The sequence below is a fragment of the Hemitrygon akajei genome, chromosome 6, assembly GCF_048418815.1.
Source record: "Hemitrygon akajei chromosome 6, sHemAka1.3, whole genome shotgun sequence".
NCBI lineage: Eukaryota > Metazoa > Chordata > Chondrichthyes > Myliobatiformes > Dasyatidae > Hemitrygon > Hemitrygon akajei.
This window is the reverse complement of record NC_133129.1, coordinates 170,932,012-170,949,980: the sequence shown is the minus strand read 5'-3', so window position 1 is coordinate 170,949,980 and position 17,969 is coordinate 170,932,012. Positions and strand designations below refer to the sequence as shown.

The following is a 17,969-nucleotide window of genomic DNA, read 5'->3' as shown; positions in this document are numbered from 1 at the left end:
GAAACTTTGATTCGATACATTATTCTGCAGTTGATTGAGAAGTTCTCACCAGAATAATGGTTGAAGGGGAGGATTAGTTGAAAGTAGGGCAATCCCTGAAGGAATACTCTTCTCAAATCCTGACCAACTTCATGAGCTATAAATGAGCTTGTATTCATAATACTGGAGGACCAATGAACCTGTTATAATCAGATTAACTGCTGAAATGGGAGATTGGAGAAACAAATGTGAGACAATGCAGAACTGTGCAAAGGTTTTAGGCACTGTGTATGTTCCTGAGAATTTTGCATAATGCTGTATCATTTTAATAGTTTGTTTGCTAGACATAACGTTTAAACTATTTACAAGTGATGCCACAGACTGTATGTGACAACGTTACAAAGTGGACACACCTCATGAGCCTTGCAATAGGGTCAGAATCCGAACACTTGGATACAAGGAGAATATCACATTTTATATTTACAGATAAATTAACATCACATTACTGTATCTGAGTGCTTGTTGTATTTTATTTCGAGGTACAGTATGGTAAATAGCCCTTCTGGCCCATTGCGCCCATGGGACCAACAAACCTACTAACCCATATGTCTTTGGAATGTGAGAGAAAACTGGAGCACCCTAAGGAAACCAATGTAGTTATGGGGAGAATGTTCAAACTCTTTACGGACAGTGGTGGAATTGAACCCAGGTCACTGGTACTGTAATAGATTTGTGCTACTGTATCATGGTACCATACCATTTGTAGTTATGTGCTCTGGTTCCTACTTTTCCACAGTGACTACACAATTGGAAATACTTCTTGTTGTGAAACGCATTATATACTGTAAATTCAAGGCAGCACACACAACATGCTGGCAGAACTCAGCAGGTCAGGCAGCATCTATGGAAAAGAATAAACAGTTGCTATTTTGGGCTGAGACCCTTCTTCAGCACAGTCCTAAAGAAGGGTCTCGGCCTGAAACGTCAACTGTTTGCTCTTTTCCATAGATGCTGCCTGACTTGTTGAGTTCTTCCAGCACTTTGTGTGTGTTGCTAAGGAAATTGAACTGTTTACTCTTCAAAAATGGACATGGTACAAGTGCTTACATTTTTAACTCCAAAACTATTTCACCTATTACACCTTTTAAGGATTTCTCACTTGCAGATATTTCACACAATAAATTAAAAAAACTCCCAAAACTTTTGGAGGAAGTGTCATCTGATAGTATTTCAAAGGCATTGTGTCTCCATTACATCAGACTTCTCGTTTTTGGGGCATGAGTTTTTGCTGGTGTTGCTGAATAGTTTTAGATTGCCAGTTAAGAACTTTCAGGCTACTGTGCTACAAAATTAGCTTTTGGACAGTGCAGCCAGCATGCCAGGATGATTCATTGCAAGTAACATTTGGAAGAGTGAAAAAAAACTCTCTGAAACTCTTTGTCAAGTGTGAGTAACTATTTCTAAGCAAACTTGCAGTGGGTGGCTTTTACATGTTTTTTTAAAAATCTGAATTATGCACATCATATCAAGAGGGGCTTTTTAATTATTGCTGAGCAGGATACATTAGTCATTTGATTTATTAATGTTTATGAAGCCATAAACAAAATTCTGATGATAAAGTATATATGAAATGAAAACTGTAACATTGAAATACTTCTGCTTAGCTCAATCATTTTTTATTTACTCAGTCCAGTATGTAATGGAGGTTACATTCATTACACAGTTTGTTACAGCTGATGTGTCTATTTGATAAGCTTGCAAAAAAAGGGTAACAACTCCTATCTCCACAGACATATTTCCAACCTCATCCTTACCAGTCCGCAGTCAATCATTCCACACTCCATTACTTATTTTTAACTCTTTAGCTCTCCTTCTATTTGTCTGCCAACAAGGACCAGTCTGTTGCCTTAGGTCTTAAGCTCAGTGCAATATTGCTTGAGTTAACCCATGCACAAAATGTGTCTTAACCTGTTTATTGGACTGTTTTAAGATGGGGAATGATTTCCAGTTCAGCAAATGCTGGAAGCACTCCAGGTCAGGTAGAATCTGGAGAACAAAGAAGCGAGTTAATGGGCCAGATCATTCAACCTGCAGAATGCAAGTTGGGGGTGGGGGTGGGGGTGGGGGAAGAGTTCAGTAACTTGCGTTCTTCAGGTTGAACAATCTGGCCCATTAAAGATTTCACTTAACATGCTTCTTGGGCCAGTAAGCGCCTGCTGAGTGTTTACAGCTTTTCTGGTGCTACTTATGAATCTGCTATTTCTTTATTGCATTTAATTCAGTCTTTGGGCTTTGTTTTATCCCATTAGATTGCATAATATCAGCAACAGTGGAGTGCTTCAAAGTTATTTTGGCATTTTACACTTGTGCAGATGCATGGTTCTATTTCTGCCTGCTGTGCTTCGAAGTTCAATAGTCTGCGGTCTGTTGCCTGTGGTTATACATTTAGGAAGACTGTAAATGAGTTGGTAAAGTGTTCAAATGTGATTATGACCTTTAAGATTCCAGAAAGTGAAAAACTGTCCACCTCCATTCAATTAGACACGTTGCCTTGCTAACACATCCTTGTTGTCTTTATCTATTCCTCTCACCTTCAGCCCTACAATCGTAAGAGAACTACATCCTTTCTAGCCTGTTCGCAGCTATGCCTCACTTTTCTAAGTCAAAGTCATAGTGCACATACACTCAGTGGCCACTTTATTATGTACACCTTCTTGTTGATGCAAATATCTAATCAGCCTATCATGCGGCAGCAACTCAATTGATAAATGCATGCATACATGGTTGAGAGGTTCAGTTATTGTTCAGACCAAACATCAGAATGGGGAAGAAATGTGATCTAAATGACTTTGACCACAGAATGATTACCGTAGATTCCGGACTACAGAGCGCACCGGATTTTAAGCCGCTGGCTCTAATTTTAGAAATAAAATCATTTTTTTAATTGTAAAGGCCGCACCGGATTTTAGGCCGCACCGGATTTTCGGCCGCAGGTGTCCCACGTTGTAATATGAGATATTTACACAGAAAGATATTACACGTGAGGATTTTTTTAACTTTTAATTAAATCCATATGGTAACAAAAACAAATACATATTGCAAATGCTTTTTTTCGAACCGTGCCCGTACGCGGCTACTTTTAAATATACGTTGCGTATACTTCTTTACTGAACAACATTCCAATATCTCCTAACGACTGGTAAAAAAATATATATATTGCAGCCTACCAGGAAAAGTTATTGATACCTTTAACTTAAAAGCAGAGTTCGCTCAGATCCAAAGCCGCTCGCGTAATGCGCTCCCCCCTCCTTTCCGTTTCATCGCAAACGGCATTTAAAAGCAGCGTTCGCTCGGATCCAAAGCCGCTCGCGTAATGCGCTCCCCCCTCCTTTCCGTTTCATCGCAAACCGGCATTTTCCCACAAGACACCGCGAAACCGGGTGTGACGTCATAGCATCCCGCGATGTAGTACAGAAAACAAATATAGTTTAAACTAAATAGTCAGCACAATGCTTCGAGTGTTTTCCATGTTGATGAGGGTGAGTACAAATGACTGATTTACAATAATTTAATTGTGAAAGTGCGCTTGATTTATCGTACAATTACGAGGCAAAATGTTTACGAGGCGGCACGAAAAAAAACCATGCATTAGCCGCTTCGGATTATTGGCCGCAAAGTTCAAAGCTGTTCAAAATGTGGGAAAAAAGTAGCGGCTTAAAATCCGGAATCTACGGTACTTGTGCCAGATGGGGTGGATTGAGTATCTCAGAAACTGTTGATCTCCTAGGATTTTCATGTACAGCAGTCTAGTTTTCAGAGGATGGTGCGAAAACACATCCAGTGAGTGGCAGTTCTGTGAGTGACAGCACCTTGTTAATAATAGTGTCATAGAACAGGCCCTTCTGCCCATCTAGTCTGTGCCAAACCATTAATCTGTCTAGTTCCATTGAGCTGCACCTGCACCATAGCTCTCTGCCTATCCCTCCCATTCATGTACCTCTCCAAATCTCTCTTAAGTGTTGAAATCCAATCCACATGCACCACTTGCACTGGCAGCTCATTTCACACTCTCACTACCCTCTGCATGAAGAAGTTCCCACCTAAGCATTTCACCTTTCACCCTTAACCTATGACCTCTAGTTGTAGTCCCACCCAACCTCAGTGGAAAAATCCTGCACACATTTACCCTATCTATATCTCTCATAATTTCAAAAATCTCTATCAAATTTCCCCTTAGTCTTAAATGTTCTTGGGAATAAAGTCCTGACCTATTCAACATTTCCCTGTAACTCAGGTCCTCAAGTCCCAGCAACATTCTCGTAAAATTTCTTTGCATCTTTTCAATCTTATTTACATCTTTTCTGTATTTAGGTGACCAAAATGCACAAAATACTCCAAACCAGGCATCATCGATGTCTTATATAGTTTTAATGTAACATCCCAACTCCTATACTCAGTACATTGATTTATGAAGGCCAGTGTGCCAAAACCTTTCTTTATGACCCTGCCTACTTGTAATATCACTTTTTTTTGGAATTATTGATCTGTATTCCCAGATCAGTCTGTGCTCCCACACTCCTCAGAGCCCTTCTACTCACCGTGTTAGACCTACCCTGGTTGCTTCTCCCAAAGTGCAACACTTTATACTTGTCTGCATTAAATTCCATCTCTCATTTTTCAGTCCATTTTTCCAGCTAGTCCAGATCCTGCTGCAAGCTTTGATAGTCTTCCTGGGTGTCCATTACACCTCCATCTTGCTGTCATCTGCAAACTTGCTGATCCAGTTTACCACATTATCATCAATATTGTTGATATTGACAACAAACAGCAATGGACCCAGCACAATCATTTAACACAATGAATTGCTTGCTTGCTTTCCTATTTTTCTACATTCCTCATCATCTTATCCCGTGAAGCCGTTGTCTAATCCAGTTCACTACCTCACTTTCAATGTCAAGCAATTGAACCAACCTCCTTTGCGGAACTTTCTCATAGGCCTTGCTAAAGTCCATGTAGACAACATCCACTGCCTTGCCTTTTTCAACTTTCCTTGTAACTCCCTCAAAAAACTTCTTAAGATTTGTTAGACATGATCTAACATATACAAAGCCCTGTTGACCATCCCTAATCAGTCCCCGTCTACCCTAATACTTACTATATCCAGTCCCATAGAATAACTTCCAATAACTTTACCACTACTGATGTCAGGCTTACCAGCCTATAATTTCATGGCTTATTCCTAGAGCCTCCCTTAAACAACGGAACAACATTAGCTATTCTTCAATCCAATGGCATCTCTGCCAGGGCCCTTGCAAATTGTGCGCTCACCTCTGTCAGGGTTCGAGAGAACACCTTGTGAGGCCATGAGGACTTTAATTTGACTCAAGACCGCAAACACCTCCTCCTCTGTAATCTGTATAGGGTTTATGACCTCGCTGCTGCTTTGCCTCACTTCTACAGATTCGTTGTCTGTCTCCTGAATTATTATAAATGCAAATAATCCATTTAAGATCTCCCCCATTTCTTCCGGCTCCATGTATAGATTACTACTGTGATCTTCCAGAGGACCATCTTTGTACTTCCTTCATCCAAACTTCTGGTCCCAATTACTTTTGTATCTGAGAACAGAAAGCGCGGGACAAACTCAATTGGTCGGGTCAGGCAGCATCTGCAGAAAGAGAAACTGTAATGTTTCAGACCTGCAACCCTTCATTAGAATTGAGAAAGAGAGAAATAAGCTAGTCTTGGTAGCAGAGGAGGTGTGGAGGAGAATGAGACAAGGTGAATCAATGGAGTAGTTAATATCACAAATTTGTTTGTATAATATATTGCTGATATTGAATGGTCTGTGTAATGCTATATAACTGACAGTAAAGAAAATGGAGTGGAAAAATGCTCACAGACAAAAATGACTAGCTGTCTTACAAACAGAAAGCAAAAAAGAGCAACACACAAGATGGAGTGACTCAGTGGACCGGGCAGCATCTGTGGAGAGAAATGAACCGTTGAGGTTTTGGGCCTTCAGGGTTGGAAAAAGAGAAGGGGTATAGCATCATTAAAAAGGTTGGGGGTGGTAGTGGGTGGAGCAAGAGCTGTTGGGTGAATGCAAATGAGAGGGAGAAGATAGGCAGGTGGGGGTGGGGGAGTGGGAATGATGCAAGAAGCTGAGAGGTGACAGGAGAAGGTGACAAAGAGCTGAAGAAGATGTAGTCTTATAGGAGAAGATAGTGGACCATGGAATGAAGGGAAAGAGATGAGGAGGGGAATGAAGGAGAAATGTTGGGGTACTGGCTAGATTGAGAGGGTAGTGTGGAAGAGAAAAGGGGTATTGGAGCAAGTGGGATGGGGAAAACAAAGGATAAATTGACATTTTAAAGAGGCCATTTTTGCTTGCATTCTTTTCCTCATTTTTGTGTTTTTTGTATACTTAGACTATATAATATTACCACAGACATTAAAATTCTCTGTCTGTGCAATGTGTTGCTAATCCTATTTTAACGGTCCCATTGTTTTTCTCTTTATTCTCATCACCCTGCCTACTTTCTCTGCTGTATGGACTAACGTGCTGCTTTCATATGCCCTGGACCTGAAACATAACTCTTTTTCCAGAGCTGCTGCCTAACCTGTTGAGTGTTTCCAGCATTTTCTGTTTTGATTTCCAAAGTTTAGTTTAATTTCCATTTGTGTTCTTGTACTGCATGTCAGGTGTTGAACTTCAATAACACACCTGTCAAGCACCATGAGCAATTTCCTGCATTAAAATTGCCATGTCAGTGTAACTTCCTGGAAAATACCTTTCAAGTCTGGAGAATCCATCACCTGCAGTTGATGAAACGTATCCAAACAGCACGTGCCCGTGTGGCTGAAATGGGTTATTCAATTTGGCATGAAAAGCCAGTCAGAAATAATGCACAGTGATTACAATCTTAAATCTACAATGCCAGCAGAAAAAATATGTCCACAAAAAACGCAACACACCCATTAAACTTTCTGGCCACTGCCTTCGTCAAAGGTTCAGCTGAGTCAACAGTGCAAAGGCCAAAGGCTCTGCCCACCTGGAGTGAAATGGAGTTTTACCTTGTACCCTTGTTGAATATGTCCAACCTTTCACTTTGCCTCCAGTGACTGATGTATCCATATTGGAGGCATTGCTGTGCTCCTGTTTATAAATAATTCAAAAGTACCTTTCACCACCCCAGTGTCTGCCAAATTGTTTTCCAGTCGATTAAGTAAGAAAACAACTGTCATGTGTATCTAGTAAGATCTGACAAATATAGTGAAATGGGAAAAGATTTTTTTGTGTTTGTTGATGGATAATTATTGGCCAGGATTACAGAAGAACTCCTCTATGTTTAGAATAATATGTTAGGAGCACTTAAGTATACTCAGGGGTGCAGAGGCATTCTGAATTTAATAGCACTACCTTCAATGGTGCGTCTGTTACACATTCAGCACTGACTGTGTGCTCAAGTGTGTGCCTTCTGGACTGAACCCACAGCATCCTGGCCAACCACAAGAATGCCACAACTCAACTCCAGTGGAGAAGACAGTGTGCTGAGATTCCTTTATGTTGTAGACTAAATTTCAATGCTTTTCTGGACCTACAGCAAATTGGAGTTCCAACCTATGATTGCAAGCATGCTGTACTCAGCTTGATAAAGTTGGTTCCATTCATATAATCAGAACTGAATTTTCCTCTATTGCCATGTTCGTACCTCCCTGAAAATGGCCACACAAGCCAATAAGGGGGTAAAGAAGGGGTGTGGCATGCTCATATTTATTTGTCGAGGCATTGAGTTTAAGGGTCAGGAAGTTATATTGCTGCTTTGTTAGACTCTACTTGGGCTGCATCTGGAACACTGCATTCGATTCTGGTCATCCTGCTGTAGTAAAGATCTGGAGGCTTTGGAGAGGGTGGAGAAGACATTTGCTACGTGAAGGATGCTACATGGATTAGTCTAATTATTGGTCACAACACCATGGGTCCAATGGCCACTCCAAGTGCTGTTTTACCTTCTATGAATTTCAGAAAAAATGCATCTTATTCTATTCCATCTTCTTACTGGCCATTTTGTCGCTGGCATTTAGGACAGCAAAGAATGTCCTCCATCTTTGGTGGCATTCGGGGCTTTCTTCATCATGTCAGTAGCTTCCTCTCGGTTTTCAGTATTGTCAGTCATGCAAGATCCAGGTCGAGACTCTCAAATACTGTCGCACTCAGATGTAGAAGGATTCTTCATGCTGTTTCTGTAAAAATGTTGTTTTACCAGTCAGGGTCGTTAGCCTCGAGTTAAACTCCCAAACCTGGAGGACTAGTGGACCTCTCTTCCTCTACCCTTTGACATGTTTGGTATGGATAGCCCTACCAAGGCATAAAGCCCTGACTCCGTCCACATAGCTTTCCAGGTCATTGAGGTTGCAAGCCTCCAAACTACGACAAGGTTGCAGTCCTCTTGCAGGTCTCCCTCATCTAAAATGTAAAACAAACCATCAGTGGAGAATTGCATGTAGAGATCGCACCACTTGAATTCAAATACCAAGAGATTTTAGTCATGTTAGCACTGTAACGAGTAACACGTCATTCTTGGAAACTTTGGTTATTGTATTGTGTGTAAAGTTTACTTCCAAAGCACAGCCACATCTGCAAGAAAATCAAGTTCTTTTCAGGATGGAATGTGAACCATAGAATATCTGCAAGTGAGGGAACTAATTAATATAATGTTAATATAAACACAAAGGATCCTGCAGAATCTCAATCCCCTTCCTTTCTAGTCCATAGATACGGCCTTACTTGCTGGGTTCCTCTAGCATTTTCTGAATGTTAATATAATAGTTTTACTTGTAAAATTAATTTGGGATGAAGTGCACATTCATTTTAAATATGGTCTGAAATTCCAATTTTGTGGAATGATCTTTCCAGATACTAAAGGAGGGTGGATTGTTATTCCAACTGTGCTCCCATATGACCTTACGAAACACTTGGGGCCTTAGTTTGCACCGTTAACTGCAGGTGCAAAACACAGCACAAAATTCGTTGCAGCTGACGCTGATTTGAATCCTTACTATAACTGAAGATTTCCTGTTTAAAAAATCATCCGCTGGAGACGTACCCACTGGGAAGCAGTGGATGTCTTTACTATACCATTTACCTTGAAGGTCTTTTGTCCTTTGGAAACATGACGGACTTTTGCAGAGATTTTATAGGAGACATCCATATCCTCGCATTGCATTTGAAACATACACCCAGTGGCCACTTGATTAGGTGCAGGAGTGGAACCCGGTGTGGTCTTCTGCCTCTGTAGCCCATCCACTTCAAGCTTCGATATGTGTGTTCAGAGATGCTCTTTTACACACCACTGTTGTAACGAGTACCTGTTTGTGCTATTGTCACCTTCCTGTCAGCTTGAACCAATCTGGCGATTCTCCTATGACCTCTTTCATTATCAAGGTATTTTTGTCCACAGAACTATCACTCACTGGGTGTTTTTTTTTGTTGTTTTTCACACCATTCTCTGTAAACTCTAGAGAAATCTGTGCGTGAAAATCCCAGGAGATCAGCAGATTCTTAGACACTCAAACCGCTTCGTCTGGTACCAGCAATCATTCCACGGTCAAAGTCAGTTGGATCACATTTCTTCCCCGTTCTAACGCTTAGTCGGAACAACTGAACCTCTTGATTGTGTCTGCATGCTCTTATGCATTGAGTTGCTGCCTCACGATTGGCTGAACAGATACTTGCACTAACCAGCTGGTGTACCTAATAAAGTGGCCACTGAGTGTTCCAGTTAGCTGGTGTCAACTGTAATTGCAATTAAAGATTAAGGTTGAATTGGCTGGGTAAATTGACTGGGAATTCTATGCAGTTATCAATGTTAATTGGAGCCTTCAGTAGGAATTAAATTAATGTGTTCTTCAATGTGAAAGGGTATTAGCCAATTCTTTTTGGTGTCCCAGAAGCATCATATTATTTGCCATATTGTAACAATTAACTAAGATCATCAGATTTCTGAGTGGACAGGGAACCAACCCATGAACAATACCTCACTATTTTTGCTTTCCTTTTGCATTACTTGTTTAATTTATACTATATATATGTATATATAAAATAATTTCTTATTGTAATTTATAGTATTTTTAATGTATTACACTGTATTGCTGCTGCAAAACAACAAATTTCATGACATTTGTCAGTCATGTTAAACCTGATTCTGATTCGGAGATGACATTTCTGAACCCTTCTTTCTGTCTCCCAGCCCTTTCTTGGGTGATGAGTTCTGTCCAGGAAAATACAAAAAAAAATACTGTATAAGCAGGAATTAATCTGCAGTTCTTTCTAGTTCTGTGATTCTATCGGGTTTGAGGTGCAGCAGGATACTAGTAAAACGATTGGACCAGCAGACAGGATTCTAGACGATTGATTTCAAAACATGAGTTCAATTTCCATGGCAGCTGTGGAATATAAATTCAAGCAGTTATATATATCTGGAATTCATGCTAGTTTCAGAAATGGTGATCATGAAGTTACCACTTTGTTGTAAGAGCCCCCTGATTCTCTGAGGTAAATCAGAAAAGGAGATCTGTCATCTCTCCTCATCTGGTGCATGCGACTTGATACATATCAAGTGCTTGACTGTAAATTGTTAACACAGGAGGACTGGGGGCACAGACATTAAATGCTGCCATTGTGGGCAACAACCACACCCTAAGCAGGATCAGAACTGAAAAAAGAAGTCCATGGCTGATCTGATTCAATAAAGGAATCTGATTTCAACCCCTGGCCGACCGAGATGAGGAGGAATTTCCTTAGCCAGAGGGTGGTGAATTTGTGGCATTCATTGCCACCAATGGCTGAGGAAGCCACGTCACTGGGTATGTTGTGGGTCCCGTGGTAGTATTGCGGATAGCGCAGTCGCTTTACAGCCTCGGTGATCACCGATTGGGGTTCGATCTCTGCCGCTGTTTGTATATTTTCGCTGTGAACACTTGGGTTTCCTGTAGGTGCTATGGTTTCCTCAGATGGTGCAGAGACCTACAGTTAGTGTTTGTGAGTCATGGGCATGCTGCAAATGTGGCGACATTTACAGGCTTCTCCAGCGCAATTCTGATGGTCGTTGATGCCAACACATTACATTTCACTGTACGTTTCAATGTTTCGATGTACATGTGACAAATAAAGCTAATTTCTAAAACGGGGGTTGATAAATTTATGATTAGATAGATAGATAGATACTTTATTCATCCCCATGGGGAAATTCAACTTTTTTTCCAATGTCCCATACACTTGCTGTAGCAAAACTACTTACATACAATACTTCTAAATCACTATCTCAAAAAGCATTAATAATAGCTTTTAAAAAGTTCTTAAGTCCTGGCGGTAGAATTGTAAAGCCTAATGGCATTGGGGAGTATTGACCTCTTCATCCTGTCTGAGGAGCATTGCATCGATAGTAACCTGTCGCTGAAACTGCTTCTCTGTCTCTGGATGGTGCTATGTAGAGGATGTTCAGAGTTATCCATAATTGACCGTAGCCTACTCAGCGCCCTTCTTCGCTCAGCTACCGATGTTAAACTCTCCAGTACTTTGCCCACGACAGAGCCCGCCTTCCTTACCAGCTTATTAAGACGTGAGGCGTCCCTCTTCTTAATGCTTCCTCCCCAACACGCCACCACAAAGAAGAGGGTGCTCTCCACAACTGACCTATAGAACATCTTCAGCATCTCACTACAGACATTGAATGACGCCAACCTTCTTAGGAAGTACAGTCGACTCTGTGCCTTCCTGCACAAGGCATCTGTGTTGGCATCAAAGATTACGGAGAGAAGTGCAGGAGAACGGGCTTGAGAGGGAAAATAAATCAGTCATGATCAACTGACGGAGCAGATCCAAGGAGCTGAATGGCCAAATTTTGCTCCTACGTCTTACATTCTTACGTCTCTATTTCCCTTAGTTTCCTAATTTCCAAGAAAAAGAATTGTTGAGTTCTGTCTTTAGTCATTGTTCAAGCATTTCCATTGCTTAAGCTCTTTGGAAGAGAATTCCAAACTTCACGGCCCACTGTTTGAAGAATTTATTAATTCACTGGAAAGGGTGTGACTGAGGGAGACAGCATTATTTATTTGTTGGGCAGTTCAGAAAGCTGTGGATCAAGAATCACACAGTGGTCAGCTGATGTCCTTTCCCAATGGATATTAGTAAAAATGATGGGATCTTAGAACTGTCAGGTTTAATGTTGAATTTTACTGGAAATAACTTTCTAATCTATCCGTCTTTAGAAACATAGAAAACCTACAGCACAATACAGGCCTTTCAGCCCATAAAGCTGTGCCGAACATGTCCTTATCGTAGAAATTACCTAGGGTTACCCATAGCCCTCTATTTTTCTGAGTTCCATTTACCTATCCAGGAATCTCTTAAAAGACCCTATCATATCCGCCTCCACCACCATCACCGGCAGCCCGTAAAAAAACTTACCCCAATATCTCCTCTGTACCTACTTCCAAGCACCTTAAAACTGTGCCCTCTCGTGCTAGCCATTTCCACCCTGGGAAAAATCCTCTGAATATCCACATGATTAATGCCTCTCATCATCTTATACACCTCTACCAGGTCACCTCTCACGCTCCATCGCTCCAAGGAAAGAGGGCTGAGTTCACTCAACCTATTCTCATAAGGACTGCTCCCCAATCCAGGCAACATCCTTGTAATTCTCCTCTGCACCCTTTCTATGGTTTCCACATCCTTCCTATTGTGAGGCGACCAGAACTGAGTACAGTACTCCAAGTCGGGTCTGACCAGGGTCCTCTAAAGCTGAAACATTACCTCTTGGCTCCTAAACTCAATCCCATGATTAATTAAGGCCAATGCACCATATGCTTTCTTAACCACAGAGTCAACCTGCACAGCAGCCTTGAGTGTCCAATGGACTCGGACCCCAAGGTCCCTCTGATCCTCCACACTGCCAAGAGTCTATATATTTGACCTACCAAAATGAAGCACCTCACACTTATCTGGGTTAAACTCCATCTGCCAATTCTCAGCCCAGTTTTGCATCTTGTCAATGTCCTGCTGTAACCTCTGACAGCCCTCCACACTTCCAACTTTTGTGTCATCAGAAAATTTACTAACTCATCCCTCCACTTCTTCATCCAGGTCATTTATAAAAATCATGAAGAGTTGGGGTCCCAGAATAGATCCCTGAGACACACCACTGGTGACCGACCTCCATGCAGAATATGACCTGTCTACAACCACACTTTGCTTTCTGTGGGCAAGCCAGTTCTGGATCCACAAAGCAATTTCCCCTTAGATCCCATGTCTCCTTACTTTCTCAATAAGCCTCGCATGGGTACCTTGTCAAATGCCTTTTGAAATCCATATACACTACATCTACTACTCTTCCTTCATCAATGTGTTTAGTCACATTCTCAAAAAATTCAGTCAGGCTTGTAAGGCATTACCTGCCTTTCACAAAGCCATGCTGACTATTCCTAATCACATTATGCCTCCCAAAATGTTCATAAATCGTGTCTCTCAGGATCTTCTCCATCAACTTAACAACCACTGAAATAAGAGTCACTGGTCTATAATTTCCTGGGCTATCTCTACTCCTTTTCTTGAATAATGGAACAACATCTGCAACCCTCCAATCCTTCGGAACCTCTCCTGTCCCCATTGATGATGCAAGGATCATCACCAGAGACTCAGCAATCTCCTCCCCCGCCTCCCACAGTAGCCTGGGGTACATCTCGTCCTGTCCCGGTGACGTATCCAACTTGATGCTTTCCAAAAGCTCCAGCACATCCTCTTTCTTAATGTCTACATGTGCAAGCTTTTCAGTCCGCTGTAAGTCATCCCTACAATCACCAAGATCCTTTTCCGTAGTGAATACTGAAGCAAAGTACTCATTAAGTACCTCTGCTATCTCCTTCGGTTCCATACACACTTTTCCACTGTTGCACTTTATTGGTCCTATTCTTAGAGTCTTATCCTCTTGCTCTTCACATATTTGTAGAATTCCTTGGGGTTTTCCTTAATCCTGTCAGCCAAGACCTTCTCATGGCCCCATCTGGCTCTCCTAATTTCTTTCTTGAGCTGCTTATTGCTAACCTTATAATCTTCTAGCCCGCTATCATTACCTAGCTTTTTGAACCTTTCGTAAGCTCTTCTTTTCTTCTTGACTAGATTTACAGCAGCCTTTGTACACCACAGTTCCTGTACCCTACCATTCTTTCGCTGTCTCATTGGAACGTACCTATGCAGAACTCCATTTAAATATCCCCTGAACATTTGCCACATTTCTTCCATACATATCCCTGAGAACATCTGTTCCCAATTTATGCTTCCAAATTCCTGCCTGATAGCCTCATATTTCCCCTTATTCCAATTAAACGCTTTCCTAACTTGTCTCTTCCTATCCCTCTCCAATGCTATGGTAAAGGAGATAGAATTGTGATCACTATCTCCAAAATGCTCTCCCACTGAGAGATCTGACACCTGACCAGGTTAAGTTCCCAGTACCAGATCAAGTCTCTCCTCTCCCCTTGTAGGCTTATCTATATATTGTGTCAAGAAACCTTCTTGAACACACCTACCAATCTCCACCCCAGCTCTGCCCGAAGTAACCCACCACACATCCTGAGACCATGACCACAACATTATTGACTCTCCAGCTATAAGATTGTAAAGCATAGCAGCAGAATTAGGCTATTTAGCCCATCTAGTCTGCTCCATTATTCAATCCTGGCTGATTTATTTTCTCTCTCAATGCCATTCTCTTGCCTCCTCCCTATAAACTTTGATGCCCTTATTAATCAAAAATCTATCATCCTCCACTTTAAGTATACCCAATGATTTGTCCTTGATGCCCATCCGTGGCAATAAATTCCACAGATTCACCACCCTCTGGCTAAAGAAATTACTTCTCATCTCTGTTCTAAATGCATGTCCTTCCTTTCTGACGTAGTGCCTTCTGGTTGTAGACTCCCGCACGTTTGGAGACATGCTCTCCACGTCTACTTTATCTGGGATCAAATGCTCCTCACACGTTAACCCTTTCAATACGGGGATCGGTCTCGTGAATCTCCTCTGGATTTTCTCCAATACCCGTACAGTCGGCCCTCCTTATCCGCGAATTCCGCATGAGGGAATTCAACCAACCACGAATTGCGAAAACCTGGAAGTGTTCTTCCAGCACTTGTTGTTCGAGCATGTACAGACTTTTTTTTCTTGTCATTATTCCCTAAACAATGCAGTATAACAACCATTCTGCATAGCATTTACATTGTATTAGGTATTAAAAGTAACCTAGAGATGATTTAAAGTATATAGGAGGATGTGTGTGGGTTGTCGTGGATCGTGATCGAAAAAAATCGGAAGTTCTCTTACTAAGTAAGTTGGAACAGGTACATCCAGTGTTATTTAGCGTCGGTTAGTCAAACATTTGTCTTAGTATATAGTATATATTTTACCTTTCTATGCATATAAAACACTTAAGAACGTATGCTTCAGTGCCGGGCTCGGAAACAGAAGTTCTCGGGACTCGGGTCAGACCCCTCCCGAGTGTGCTCTCCACCGTGCCAGGTTGATGTGGAGGATCAAAAACCCAAAACTCAATAATTAAACCACTGCATTGCTTAGTAATAATTGTAGCTTTCATTGGGGCAGATCCTTTCTCACTTTCTCCTTTAAAATTGTTCCAATCTTTGACTGATGTAGCCTAACACTTTTTCAATGGTGTTTCACCTCTTTCTGATCGCTTTATTATTTTCCACTTTATTTTCAATTGTGATTATTTTCGTGAACAGAAACACTGTGGATTCAGATCCCTGCTGCCGGTTCCTAATGTCCACCGCTCTGAGACAGGTTAAATAAGGTCTGGGGTTCCACTGGGTCCTAAGGTCCACCTCATTGAGACAGGTTGAATAAGGGACTTGAGCATCTGCGAATTTTGGTATCCACGAGGGGTCCCAGAACCAGTCCCAAGCGGATAAGGAGGGCTGACTGTATAGTCTTTCTTAGATAAGGGACCCAAAACTGTTCACAATATTCCAATGCCTACATAATTAGGAGAAGCGGCCACACAACCCCTACCTCAGGAAGCACTCTGAGAACCTTAAGACAAGGGAAGAATTCGCTATGCCTCCTTTAACGAGCTTCTCCTTTCAGTGAGCTCGGAACTGATCTGATCACAGAATGAAGTCCACTTTATGCCTGTTTCCTCAGAACCCTGAATCCCCTCCACACAGAGCTGTGCACTAATAAAATTACTTTAACCGTGTCGTTGCTGCAGGAAGTCCATCAAAAGCCTGAGTCCTCAACCTGGTTTGTGGTACAGGAGTACCATTGTAACTCACCTCCATTATAAAATTTTGGCCATTCTTTGTGTATTAATTCCCATAGGGCTCTTGCTCCTGTGAATTTGTTGAGAGTACTAAGTGAGGAATCAATGTATTTGAAAACAATGGTTTGCTTGTATGTTATCATTAAAGTACTGTCTGGTGCCTTCACAGAATGTTCAGTTAATGCATGGAACAGTTTTCTTTTTGTCACAGGTTAGATCCTTCAGAGTGAAACATCTACAGGAATCAACATGTACATTATAAATTGAGAGAGATTTTTAACAAATGCTTTTCTATGTTTTAAATAATAGTAGTCAGGTTTTAATGTAGGATAGTGAGATAGTGTTCATCTGCGACATGCAGGATTTCCTAGAAGCCAATCCATTTCCATTCTAACATGCCCATCCATGGTCTCCCCTACTGCCACGATGAAGCCACTCTCAGGTTGGAGGAGTAACACCTCATATTCCATTTAGATGGCCTCCAACCTGATGGCATGAACATCAACTTCTCTAACTACCGGTAATTTCAACCTTCTCCCTCTTCTCTCTTTTTCCGTTCCCCATTCTGGCTCCCCTCTTACCTCTTCTCCTCACCTGCTCATCAGCCTCCCTCTGGTGCCCCTCCTCCTTTTCTTTCTCCTATTCTCAGATACCTTCTTCTCCAGCTCTTTACCTTTTCTACCTATCACCTGCCAGGGTTGTATTCCCACCCCCATCCCCCACCGCCCTACATCCCCTGATCTTATTCTGTCTTCTTACCCCCTCCTTTCCAGTCCTGATGAAGAGTCTCAGTCCAAAACTTGACTGTTTATTCCTCCCCATAGATGCCGCCTGACCTCCCAGTATCTTGTCTGTGTTACTCTAAAATTTGAGAGACAGAGCACAATACACTGCCAGTGCTGCATCCCACATTTATTGCAGGTGATTGGGAATGGAGTTCAGGACAAAATAATTTATGAAACTGATTCGCAGGACTTCTTTGCAGTCTCATTTGCTGCTAGTCCACAACAGCTTTTCATTTCTGGGATACCTGCAGTTGAATGCAAACTTGAAAGAAGGAGACGGAAGACATGGGCTTAGAAATATTCGGTTTGGCCTGGTTACTGAAATCACTGTTCTTTTATTCTTTGCTTATTCTGTGTTTGGTTTTCCCTTTCAGCTGGGATGACAGCAGCTCTGTCAGCAGTGGAATCAGCGACACAATAGACAACCTCAGCACTGACGATATCAACACAAGTTCCTCCATCAGTTCGTATGCCAACACCCCGGCCACGTCCCGGAAAAACCCCAATAGCCAGGTAAAATGTCATTCAGTCATAGCAAACCATCCAGGTTCATTGCTGCAAACCCCAGCGTTTACGTCTGCTCTCCTTTCCAGAGGTAAAGAGAAGTAGGACACCACTCCACAAAACCTCAATTTTGTTGACTACGTTCTGGCCTCTTCTGATGTGCACTTTCATAAGTCGTTGATTTGTTTTTCTTTACGCATGACAGAATTTATTGCCTCAAATTACTTGAAAGATCCTTCCATTTGCCACATCTTAGCACAGCAGCTAGCATAATGCTATTACAGCACCAGCAAAACAGGTTCAATTCTACTGCTCTCTGTAAGGAGTTCTCTCCATGACCAGTTGAGTTTCCTCCGGGAGC

The 17,969-nt window shown here is 41.8% G+C and overlaps 1 protein-coding gene and 1 long non-coding RNA gene across 9 annotated transcripts in view; one reads left to right on the top strand and one right to left on the bottom strand.

Moving 5' to 3' along the window:
* The window catches only part of LOC140729690 (uncharacterized), a 259,922-nt gene extending 256,207 nt beyond the window's left edge, over positions 1-3,715 (bottom strand). For all 3 annotated transcript variants that reach the window (XR_012099399.1, XR_012099398.1, XR_012099400.1), the window contains exon 1: positions 3,226-3,715. This is a non-coding gene — a long non-coding RNA (uncharacterized lncRNA). The remainder of the gene's footprint in view (positions 1-3,225) is intronic.
* Positions 1-17,969, top strand: part of nav2a (neuron navigator 2a) — a 982,776-nt gene that overhangs the window by 845,314 nt on the left and 119,493 nt on the right. For all 6 annotated transcript variants that reach the window (XM_073049760.1, XM_073049759.1, XM_073049758.1 and 3 more), the window contains one exon: positions 17,479-17,617. In XM_073049760.1, the coding sequence (XP_072905861.1) occupies positions 17,479-17,617 (139 nt within the window). The remainder of the gene's footprint in view (positions 1-17,478; positions 17,618-17,969) is intronic.